This window comes from Hordeum vulgare, chromosome 2H, assembly GCF_904849725.1.
Source record: "Hordeum vulgare subsp. vulgare chromosome 2H, MorexV3_pseudomolecules_assembly, whole genome shotgun sequence".
NCBI classification, from domain to species: Eukaryota; Viridiplantae; Streptophyta; class Magnoliopsida; order Poales; family Poaceae; genus Hordeum; species Hordeum vulgare.
The window spans coordinates 458,628,062-458,639,809 of NC_058519.1; the positions used below are offsets into that span (position 1 = coordinate 458,628,062).

The following is an 11,748-nucleotide window of genomic DNA, read 5'->3' on the forward strand; positions in this document are numbered from 1 at the left end:
CGAAAGACAAGGACAACTTCGCCTCTATCACCCCGTTCCAATGGTGTTTCTAGCATCGTCGGAGGGTGTGTGGAGGTTTATCTCATGTGGATCTCATGGAATTCGGTCGGCGTTTGTTTTCGGTGGATCCATGTGGGTCCGGTCTTCATTCATGTGTGTCCGTGTTTCTATAGGTTGGATAATTTCGATCTACCCTTCTCTTCATCGACGACGGTTGTTGTTCTCATGCGCTGGTCCTATAGGGCCTTAGCACGACGACTTCTAAACTATCTACTACCACAAGGTTTGCCCAGCTCCGGTGACGGAGGGGCAATGACGGCGGCGCACCTTCACCTTGCTTGAGTGCTTGCATTCGTCGCTAGATGGTCTACGAACCTGAATGTATTTTTACTTCTGGTATTCTTTGTACTTCCTTCATAACTGATGAATAGATTGCAAATTTTCCTCGCAAAAAAAGTTGAAGGCATCTTCAACAACGAATCATAAATTCCCTCAGGTATCCCACCTCCGAGGACACGGCGGACCAGTTCGCGAACACAAATACACGAGGCGGCCATCCAACGTTGCACACATACATTTGACATGCCTATTTTTTTCTTTTTGGAAGGCTGTAGGTTCGAATAGCCGCATACATAGAGTTCAGGTGCTTAAAAATAGCCTCATATGTAGAGTACATACGTTTAAATAGCCATATAAATTTTAAAAGTTCAAATACTACGTTCCAACAAGATCTTCTTTCAACTACTCATGAGTTAGACTGTGCAGTTCAAGGGTCGGTCTTGGTCCGAAGCAGTTCGAGGGTCAGCCTTGAGATGCCGTTACTAATTTGTTCTTTCAAACTGTACCAACCTATGCTCCAAGTTTACAAATGTTTCAAATTGAGCTAACCTGTGCCCTCAAAACGATGCCGTTACTAATTTGTTCTTTCAAACTGTACCAACCTATGCTCCAAGTTTACAAATGTTTCAAATTGAGCTAACCTGTGTCCTCAAGACAATGATCCCAATTGTATTAACATCTGCTATGATCCGACTGTATATGCTTCCAAGTTCACAGTACCAACCTATGCTCCATGTTTACAAATGTTTCAAACTATACTAAGAGCAAGTACAATAGAATAGTCAGCTGCTGGTTATAAGCCATGGCAATCAGTTGCTAGTTATAAGCCATTGCCATGTCATCTATAGTGAGCACGTTCTATAGCTGGCTCTTAACTAAGATCCCGCTTACCTTCTCTCTCCTCTTCTCTTTCCTCTAACTAAACAAAAATATATTAGTTTACGGTGATCCAATTGTATTAATATCTGCTATGATCCCAATGTACCAACCTATGGTAAGTATACATATAGGATTAATTAGGCTGTGCTCTCCTGAGACGAAACCACGGATGGGGGAGAGATAGCCACAAAGAGAAGCTCAACCACCTAGCCATAAAGTGCATCCTGTACTAGTCGGAATCTGTTGCTCTGTAATGACGATGACACAGAGCAGTTTCATATAAGAGTTGCAACCATTTCAAGAAAATGTTTGGCAATCATTCAGGTCAAGCTGGACCCCAAATTAGTTTTTTGCAAAACAGTATATCCCGGAGGTAGCCCGTTTGGCTTACGTTTTAGCAAAGCTGAATTTTCTGAAGTAGAGCATTCCCAAACAGGCTCTAAGAATGTGCCAATTTACAAAGAACTTTTAACTTTGTCAACCAAAAAACTAGCATACAACAGGGGTAAGCCAAAGAGCCGACAAAACATATCATAACAATGCATTGTTAAAGCACCAAAATTGGATAACAAAGGTATGGTTCACCAGTAAATCAACCAGCAACCAGAGGCTGAATTACATATCAAAACATTGTCTTGCCAGCGTTTCACAACTCAGCTAAATAAAGGCTAAAACATCATTGACTCTAGTTCCTGGCCAAAGATAGATACTGCAGACACAAGATACCCAAGCATCTAGTCGAACAGACTGAAGCCCATGTCCTGCAAATAGAGGCACATACAAACAGTTAGAACGTTATCATAAATAACTACAGAATAGACATCAAAACATTAATATGCCCAAGTTCATCATTTGCAAGGCCTATTAATAGAGATGACAAGTTCCTAACGAGAGGATATGCGAGAATAGTGATCTTACATCGTCGCTCTCTTCCTTCTCCACGACCTTCTCTTCTTTCTTTGACTCAGCTGCAGGGGCAGCAGCACCTCCAGCAGAGGGAGCAGCAGCTGAAACAGCCACGCCACCACCACCAGATGGAACCGCAGCAAACTTCTCCCTGCCAGCAGCCAAGAGCTCGGTGATGTCCTTGCCCTTCACTTGGCACAGCATGAGTTCCATCTTCTCATTGTCAATTTCACAACCAACTGCAATGTAGAAAGGTAAAAGTAACATTAGAAGCTGACACTAGAAAAATAAGCACATTCTGTCCAATATCAATAGAACTTATGCAACATTGGTAATGCACACTACAAGTGTAGTGTACTATTGGTAAACATGACATAATAATACAGTAATAATTAGTAGCACCAAATGTAGGAACCACAGATGTATTTGCAATAGAAGAAAACCGCAGAACCAAAACTAATATAGGCCACCCGGTTAGACAAAATTACCAGACTCAAGAATGGATGTCAGGTCCTCTGCAGAGGGGCTGGCGTTGCCAGAGAGGTAAGCAAGCAGATAGGCAGCAATGAACTTCATCCTGGACAAATAGCAAATAAACAAAATAAGCTTGTGTGACCTCAACGTGACAGGCAGCTACAAAACTGTGAAGTTATCAACCATCTGACAGAAAACAAAAGTCCCAATCAACTCAGAACATAATTGCCGAAGCATCAGTGATGAACACGAACTAGAATCTACATCAAATCTAAGTAGTTTTTTCCTTCAAATCAAGACAAATAAGAGCATTTATTTGGTAGTACAATTTACGATGACAAAGAAAGCTATCTACATTCCAGCAAGAGCCACGTAGTGCACATTCCATGGCAGTAAAATATTAGCATAGCATTCATTCATTATTGGATCTACGAAACTGACTAGCAAACTTGCAGCAATCATACTAAAAATGTTGTACTGAAACCAGAGCCTAGTGACAAGGTACATCTAGAAACCGGTCGGGAACAAGAACAACAGCGGACACGCAAGCAAAAACTGCGACTTCTTATCACAAGGCCAAACTAAAATACCATTTCATCAACATCTAACGGAGTGCAGCACACTAACAACACCAGCAAGTAGCATATTTTGCGTCCAGCAAGAAGATCATATCGACGGGCGGAAGTACAGAAGCGCAAGGGAATGAACGGGACGTTACTTGGATCGAGAAGGCTGAAGGCGCAGCGGCGGCGGAGGGCTCGGGCGATCTGCTAGGGTTTCTGCGAGTAAGGGGATCCCGTGGCTGCGGCGGGGCTGCTTATTTATATAGACCCACGCCGGGTCGCGCTGCGATCTGCGCCGTCCGTGTGCCATTTAGTTCCTGCCCTAGCCCCCGCCCTGGCGTTCCAGCCGTTGATCTCAGCTGATCGACCCCCCTGGTAGTAGAGGAGTAATAATGGGCCTTCGTGCTGCTATCTCGTCTACTAAAACATTCGGCCCAGTTACAGCTTTTATAGGCTTTTGAGCCGTTTACTTGGCCCAGCAACCGTTACTCTGTGTTTCAATGAGAAAGCAGCCCATGAGTGTGTCACTGAGGCATCAACCCCCTGTTTCCTCTTGTTCCTCCCCTTCGGCCTCCGGCGCGGTTGGTTGCCACGACGAGGGGCGGACCCACCCATCCATCGGACGAGGTCCGGCACGGGGCATTCCAGCCGGCGGTGCGCCAACGGAGGCAAAGCGGTGAGTCCCTCTCCAATTTCCACTGGTTCGGCTGAGATGATTTTGCCCGAATTCTGGAGCCGTGTGTTCGTGCACGTGAGGTGTTTGACGGAATGGTGGCTGTGGGTGCTGATGGGTCTGTGCAGTGGGAGCTCGCGGCGACGTACAAGGCTGGGTGACAGTGGAGCTTGAGACGGACAGCCAACTCCGGCACCGGCCCCCTCTGATCTATTTCACCGGCAACCGCTGGAGCTGGTAGCCATATCTGCTGCTTAGCTTCCCTTCTCACAGAGTGAAACGAGCCTAACTGTTGTTTTGTCCTTGGCGGACTGCAGGAAGTTGGTCAGCGTTAACTGCTTCAGGCTTCTCGCCGGCGTGAGAAGTTGCTAGGTCACCATGGACGGTATGCGCATACTGCCTCTCCCACCCATTACTTTATGTTATTGTTACTCGCCATGCATAACTCGTGTCAGTTTTGGTGGTTGATCATGGTTTACTGCGAATGTGCATTTTTGTAGTATGTGTAGTAGGCCTGGGATGATTTCTTGATGGGCGCCCTAGTGGCATGTTTTATCCTTGAGCTGTGCCTAGTTCATCTTGGAGGTAGGAACCACAACTTCTGGGACATTGGGGTTATAGCTGCATACTAGTAATGGTTCATTGCTCAACGAGAAAAGAAGAGGGAACCGTGTCCACGTTTTGTCTCAGCACATCGAATGGCATTTTTGGTTTCTAGAAACAGTAACAAATGGAAAAATTGAAAATCTGTGAGTAATAAAAGGATGCTCCTTCCGCTTATTTGTGAGAGAATTAGATTCTTGTTTCTTCAGTTTGCTACTACATATGCTCGCGCCTATTTTTCATTTTCTTCTTTTCTGGGGAATGCTTATTTTTGTCAACAGTCGATAGACAAGAAACGATGGAAGAGACCATTCTCGTCGGTGATGATCTTATGCGTGGGCCACCTTCTCCTGTCGTACCAAAAGAGATTGCATCCCATGTCCTTGAAGGTGTTGAGCTTTGTGATGGCATCCTGAAGAATCTTTTCCTATGTGAGTAACTGTTTACTCTGACATCACAATATGTTTGTCGTTTTCCATATGTAAATATGTATGGACAAAATGACTCCTATTTCTGCTGTCCAGGCTTGCAAATCAATGATATTGAGCCATTTTGTCAAGACGAAATTGTTCTATACAAACAATGCGCTGAGAAAAGGGTCAGTTATACTAAAACTATTTGAGGCTGCAGCTTCATTCCTTTTCCTGTTTAACCAGCTGACCCATTTTCTGACTTATTTTTACAGGATAAGGAAATAAGGGAACGGCTGCAGGATAGTGAATATAAATTGGGTTTCTCGATGCCCCTTGAAGATGCAAAGGAAAGAGTCACTCAACTCCAATCAGAACTCACACTGCTTGAAAGGTAGCCTTAGTGCTGGTGGTCTTTATCATAGATACATTCCTATAGATGTGAAACGGGTTAATAGACTTCTGTTCAACTTCGTAGATTAACCTTCAAGGTTCATTTTTTCCTTTAGAATTTTATAGACTGTGGTAAAATGTGCATATATCAAATTCCCTTTGCCCACTTGCCAATCTGCATCAGCAACTAGATTAAGACTTAAGGGCGTCGAGAAATGTAGGGAGATTTCTTATCCAACCTCCTTCATATCTCAATTGCTTAAAGTGGATAATGATTTTAAAAGCTTCACAAGCATCCAGTCTTCATATTTACATCTTGTTTTCTCATTTCATTATCGCCAGAGGGCCAGAGGGTCACCACTTTTACATACTGTTGCCATGATAGTGTCCATAAGTACTGAGTGGTGTAATAACCTCCTATAGTCATTGGATTGTCTAAGCTTGCCTTCATTCATTGTGATTCCTCAGCAGCTAAGGTTATTTTAGTTTAAAATTCGTCTCTTGAAGTCATTGGTGTTAACACACTGGATAAATATTTGTTATCTTCATGCCTGGGCTGTTGTACCTACTGCTTGGGCTTGTTGAGAGAGAGGGATGGATGGAGGGAGTCAGACCCAGTTAGCAAGCTCCCAGTGTCAGTCAGTGTACGAACAGAAACAAGCTCCTGGTAGCGCATGGTTAATTCTTAATTGCTTAGTCATCATGTACCTAACATTGTAATTTAGGCCATGGTGTTCTACTTGACTACCTAGAGGCTAGATATAGGTGAGAAGAAAGGCTTATAATTTTCTTGGGATGTTCATGCAAAAGACTTTCATGTACACATCAGTATTCCCATATTAATTGGTTATAGCATTTGGTATTCCCCCCATCCGGAAGCTGCCAGAGGTGTTCTGTGACATCAGAGACTTGAGATAGCACATGGTTCTGCTGGCAGTAGTTTGGTAGGTCTTCCCTATTTCTGGTATTCCTCGCTTATGAGCAGCACTAGTTCTCCAAAAGGAAGGTACTTCTGGATTACTTTGTGACCATTCTTCAGGGCAGTACTAAATGGATTTACAGATTTTTAAAGACCACTTTGTTGTTCCCAAGATATATTTATTTTGTTTGTTACCTGGACAAAAGGAAGCATCGGGTTATTTATTCATAAATTATTTTCATAATTATTTATCCAATATTTTTAGGTTTGCTCCAATTCCAGTCTGATCATGTCCTTCTATTTTAGGCGCATGATTCTTGCTACTGGTCTTCAGGGTATGGAAGGATTTCGCCAACGATGGAGCTTGCATGGACAGCTCGGCGATACAAGGTAATTGTTTAAGTAGTAGAACGAAAATATAAAAAGTGTGTTTGCTTTGAGTCTAGGTTTGCCCCACCACATATTTGGCTAGCCAAAATATTGGTCAAGGTTTTGTGTGCCTGTGGGTTGGCCGACTTTGGCTAAAAATATGAAGTACAGTTGGTAAGGAGCCATTGGCATGCCAAAATATTGGCAACCATCCAAACCAACACCATAACCGAAAAATTGGTAAGGTACATGTTGGCTATAAACCAGACATACTCTTATTACTTTTCTCATTTGTATTGTGGCCAAGGAGGAAAACTTTCTAATTTTGCAGTTTAGGAGATAGAATACTCATCGGTAAACTATCTATTATGTTTTCATGCTGCTGTCAAAATGAGAGTTCTGCTTCTCTGTTGTCTCCTTAAAAGTAAACTTGACAGTGTATTTATTGGTCTGTGATTCTTCCCTTGTGGCTTCCTCTGCTTAGTATTGTGAAGGGAAATGATTTTAAAACGTTAGTATCCAACATACCATAGATTATTTGCAGGGCATTTGGGTAACGCAGCATACCATAGAGCTCTTGTAGCATTCCAGGTGCTGCATACCAGAATATCATTGGGGATTACAAAACTGTTTCGATGTTTAGTCCAAATAAAATTCTCAGTATTTCAAGGGCAAAATGAACTTAATTATTCTGTTTTTTATATGTCCAACTGGTGTTTTTATTTATTTATGTTGCTATTTTTTTCTGCAGGAAAAGGTTGGAGGCGCTGAACAGTGGCATGGCAAAAAGAGAGAGCCCAAGTCCTCCAGGCGAAGGCACAACACCTGCAGTTAAGAAGAGGTGGTTCTTTTAGTATTTTTTTCCGACTTGCAAAACATTGTCACTGATGTCGTGTTAATGGCAATGTCATCCACTCATATATTGTCTCCGTCCCAAAATAACTATCTTAATTTTGTACTAACTCTAGTACAAAGTTACACTAAGGTTAAGACACTTATTTTAGGACAGAAGGAGTATTTATTTGGTGTTTCTACCTCCAAAGCAACTTCTGTACTGTGTTTGCTAACAGTGGTTTCACCACAGCTGCACTTTTTGGTTGAAAATATGGAAATACATGGCCTGTAAACCTTGAACATACCATTTGGATTACCCACGAAATGATGATATGCAACTCTTCCCCTCTCTTGTGCACATATACGGACAGTCTGGATTGTTTCTATCATCGGTGGAGTAAATTGACCGATGCACTCAATCCGTATAGTGGTAGTGTAGAAGCTGCTATGTGTGGGGCATAGTAATAGGGTTTAGTATTGTGGAATATGCAAGCTTCATCCAACTGTCCGATTAATATTGATTCAGATGTAACGGACGTAGCTTGGAGCAACTTTCTAAAGCAAGATAACAACTTGACACCTTGTGCTCTGTTAAGATGAACCCTAACCATGTTCCTCTAAGGTGCCTTTTTCCATGAAAATTGTATGTACCCTACTCATGGTCCTCTTCTTGATTACCTCCAAAGTCAGTCATATATAATCCTCCACAGGTATATAGTGCAATCTTTGGTGAGCATGCTATATCTGAATCTTGGTTTCTTTCTGAAGAAAATGGAAGCAAAGTTTGTCCAAGCTGGCCATGTAGATTATGTTTAGCCATAATAACGTAGAGCAGGTGGCACTTGACACCAAGATCGAGACCAAGCGCCCCGGATTTCAATCAACCGTTCGCCGGGACGGCAAGCGTGGAATCGTTTCATGTGATGTGGCCGGGGACTAGATAGCCGAGAGATCCATCAAGCGGAGTTGACTTGCCGGGACTTGATAGGTGAAAAGCCATGCGTGGTTCCGACGACACTCGTTTGGTCAGCGGCAATGCGCCCTCTTCCCGGGCTATAAAATGAATGCGTTCCACGCCTTGCATCACCACACGAGCCACGAGCACCCGCAACAGCTTCACTCAACCAGCAGTGAAGGAAGTGTGAAGATCACCCAGAGACCGCCTAGCCGTGATCGATGGCGTCCGTCCGGCGCTCGTGTGCGGTGGCGCTGCTCGCCTGCGCCGCCGCATTCCTCATGACGGTCGGTGCCCAGCCGATGAACAACAACCCCATTCTTTCGGACCCCAACGTGGTCCCCGTCTACATGAGCCCCGGGGCGCAACCCACCGTGGTGAGCTGCTACAACCAGAGCAGCCCGTCGCAGGCCCCAGAGTGCATGATCCCGGTGCGCCGGTGCCCCGCCGGCTGCCGCGACCTCTGCTACGTGCACTGCCCCAGCTGCAAGCTCGTCTGCAGTAAGAACGCCACACATGTACACGTCCATGTTTTTTTGCATTCACTTCGCAGTTGAAGTTACTGAACGATTGTTTGCTTGCTGTATCTTTGGAACCCAACAGTGTGTGAACTGGCCGGCACGGAGTGCTACGACCCGCGCTTCGTGGGCGGCGACGGCAACAAGTTCCTGTTCCACGGCCGCAGGGACGCCGACTTCTGCTTGCTCTCCGACGCCAACCTGCACATCAACGCGCACTTCATCGGGAAGCGCAACGTGCAGGCGGCGCGGGACTTCACCTGGGTGCAGGCGCTCGGCATCCGCTTCGGCGGCCACCGCCTCTACGTCGGCGTCAAGAGGACAGTCACCTGGGACAACGCCGTCGACCGCCTCGCCATCACCTTCGACGGCATGCCCGTCGAGCTGGACGCGGCTCCGGCCGCCAGCTGGAGCCCGGCCTCCGCGCCCGCGCTGTCCGTGTTCCGCATCGGTGCGGCCAACGGCGTGGTTGTGCGCCTCGACGGCCGGTTCCGCATCGTCGCCAACGCGGTGCCGGTGACCGAGGAGGACTCGAAGGTCCACGACTACGGCCTCACCGCCGACGACAGCCTCGCGCACCTCAACGTGGCGTTCAAGTTCAACTCCATCAGCGCCGACGTGCACGGCGTGCTCGGCCAGACCTACCGCTCGGACTACGTCAGCGCTGGGGTTGACATGGGCGCCAAAATCCCGGTGATGGGGGGTGCCGGAAAGTACCAGGTGTCCGGCATCTTCGAGACGGACTGCGAGGTGGCGCGCTTCGCCGGAGAGGACGTCGTCCGCGTCGGGGCGGTGGACATGATCGACGAGCCGGCCGACACCATGTGCGGCAGCGGCAAGGGCAGCGCCGGGCTGGTCTGCAAGAAGTGAAGTGGTATTGCGAGCTGATTTTGCTTCCCTCGTAAGTGTGCCGATACAGGTCTACGTGCTCGATGGCTGCTGCTACACCACGTTATTGGTAGTAGCTTCGCATTTGCTTTCCGAATAACTCACCTGCTGCTGCTGGGTGATGTCGTGTCTTTGTGTGTTAGTCGATCGATCGTTTTGTAGGGCAATGTTGCAAATCCAGGCGTTGCTCGGTGTGCCAGGCTAGGATTGGATCCGAAGACCCAAGTTCAGATGCATGTCGAGCCAACCTTGGCTGCTTTTTATTTCCTCGATGTATTTTCGAATATTATAAGGTTGAACGAACAAGTTTGTGATTTTCATGGTTCACGACCTCTCGTTTAAGATATTACATTTGTTACATCAGAACTTGATGAAAAAGCATTTCTCCGCTTTGTATTACAAAAGCAACCAACCGATACATCCAACTTATTAGGGCCACAACACAAGAAAGCCCAAACGAAAAATAAAAGAAAGAAAAGACAAATAAATGCTGACACCGGTAGATTGACTAGGAGAAGAGGCCCGACACCCGCTGGAGAAGTACCACCGCGTCCCAGCAGTCCGAAGCGTCGCGTATCAAACAACACCTTTAAGAAGGAATGCGACGATGTTGCCGCTGTTGCCCGGACAAGTCCTAGGGTTTCCTCCGGTACGCGGAGGGTAGCGGAGGAGGGGGTATCCCCGAGGAATTGCCAAGCCCTACGGCCCGGCCGAGCCCACTTGGGCACGGACAGTCCCTGTCCCCACGCTGCAGCTCGCCGAATGACGCGGTGAACACCACCGCAGACCGCCGCCGCCTCGCCCCCACCAGGGAGCGGAACCGCCGAGCGTCGAGCAACCGGCCCGCCCAAAACCACATGGGGCCCAAACGAGCCCAGATCCGGGCCTCGCGGGCGCCGCCGGCCGCCAGCACCATCGCGTCGCCCCACGACCTACGGTCGTGCCGCCGCGTCGAGAGCCACCGTGGCACCGCCTCCAACGGGCCACATCACCGTCGCCCGAAGCGCACCGCCGCGAGCCGCCACCGCCCGAGCAGGGGCACCGCGCGTGCGGGGAAGTGCAGACCCGCCGCCGCCAGCACCACGCAGGCAGGGCCCGGCGGCGCGCGCTGGCGGTGGCGGGGGAGGGGAGGGAGAGGGGAGGAGCGCTGGGAGGATGAGGGGAAGAAGCCCTCGCCCGCCTCGCTTGGGGAGGCGACGTGGGGGAGGAGTGGGCTCGATATCATGCCCCTCCGAGTAGCAGTTAACTCGCCGATGCCAGCTACCGTTACATCCGAATTTGGAAATGGATCGCAATTTCTTACTGTGCCTTGAAACAAACGCCATGTACCTCGGGAGGGGGATTTAGGGCACCCAAGTGTGGGGGCATGCGTTTTTTGAGCCGTCAATCCGCGGCAAAATTCAGAAATTTATGTATGTATTTCATGCATTGCCGGCATATAACAATTCATAAATATATGTATTTGCATTGTAAAGCAAAAGTATTGCACTTGTTTTCTGTGGGGTCTTCTTGGATGGAATGCATATTTCGGTAGACTTTCCTCTCGCGGCTGTAACCGTAGCCATCGTTAGGAGAGAAAATCTTCCAGTGTCGTTCTCTGGCGGCTCCCTTTCGCCGGCGACCTCGGTAGTTGATGGTGAGGGGGGTCGTCGGATCCATGTGTGTGGATCGTTTTTAGTCCTTGTAGTCTAGGTTTTTAGGTTGTTCGTTGTCTTGGCTTTGACGACGCTCAATAAAGATTCTTTGGATCCTTCCCTGATGAGGCCATCGGTCCTATGGTTAGGGACGGATTTGGAAACAAAATTTGTTTAAGAAAGGATGGCATGGTGGCGGCATCCTTGTGATGGACCTGTGTCCTAGGGATCCGTCATTGCGACGACATTTTCTCCAGCGTCAGTGCTGAGCTTGGGAGGTAGTCCAGGAGCAGATGCAGATTGTGGTCTGCATCGACGACATCTCGAAGACGGAATGTGTGCTGGCTTCGTGGTTCGTGGATGGCAGGTATGGTTTCTTCCTTCGGCATCT

The 11,748-nt window shown here is 47.5% G+C and overlaps 3 protein-coding genes across 3 annotated transcripts; 2 read left to right on the forward strand and 1 right to left on the reverse strand.

Annotated features, from left to right (window-relative positions):
* Positions 1 to 1,747: 1,747 nt before the first annotated feature.
* Positions 1,748 to 3,421, reverse strand: LOC123426652 (60S acidic ribosomal protein P2A). The gene is made up of 4 exons (XM_045110518.1): positions 3,317 to 3,421; positions 2,613 to 2,701; positions 2,137 to 2,363; positions 1,748 to 1,979 (listed from the first exon to the last, which is right to left on the reverse strand). Exons 2-4 carry the CDS (start codon positions 2,698 to 2,700, stop codon positions 1,953 to 1,955), a joined length of 342 nt encoding a protein of 113 aa, XP_044966453.1. The 5' UTR covers position 2,701; positions 3,317 to 3,421; the 3' UTR covers positions 1,748 to 1,952.
* A 255-nt stretch (positions 3,422 to 3,676) lies between these two features.
* LOC123426651 lies at positions 3,677 to 7,664 on the forward strand. The gene is made up of 8 exons (XM_045110517.1): positions 3,677 to 3,837; positions 3,963 to 4,071; positions 4,152 to 4,219; positions 4,719 to 4,868; positions 4,962 to 5,035; positions 5,123 to 5,241; positions 6,466 to 6,549; positions 7,280 to 7,664. The coding sequence occupies exons 3-8, from the start codon at positions 4,213 to 4,215 to the stop codon at positions 7,380 to 7,382; spliced, it is 537 nt and encodes a 178-aa protein (XP_044966452.1). The 5' UTR covers positions 3,677 to 3,837; positions 3,963 to 4,071; positions 4,152 to 4,212; the 3' UTR covers positions 7,383 to 7,664.
* A 687-nt stretch (positions 7,665 to 8,351) lies between these two features.
* On the forward strand, positions 8,352 to 10,041 carry LOC123426650. Its single transcript, XM_045110515.1, has 2 exons — positions 8,352 to 8,818; positions 8,921 to 10,041. Exons 1-2 carry the CDS (start codon positions 8,539 to 8,541, stop codon positions 9,703 to 9,705), a joined length of 1,065 nt encoding a protein of 354 aa, XP_044966450.1. The 5' UTR covers positions 8,352 to 8,538; the 3' UTR covers positions 9,706 to 10,041.
* The last annotated feature ends 1,707 nt before the right edge of the window (positions 10,042 to 11,748 follow it).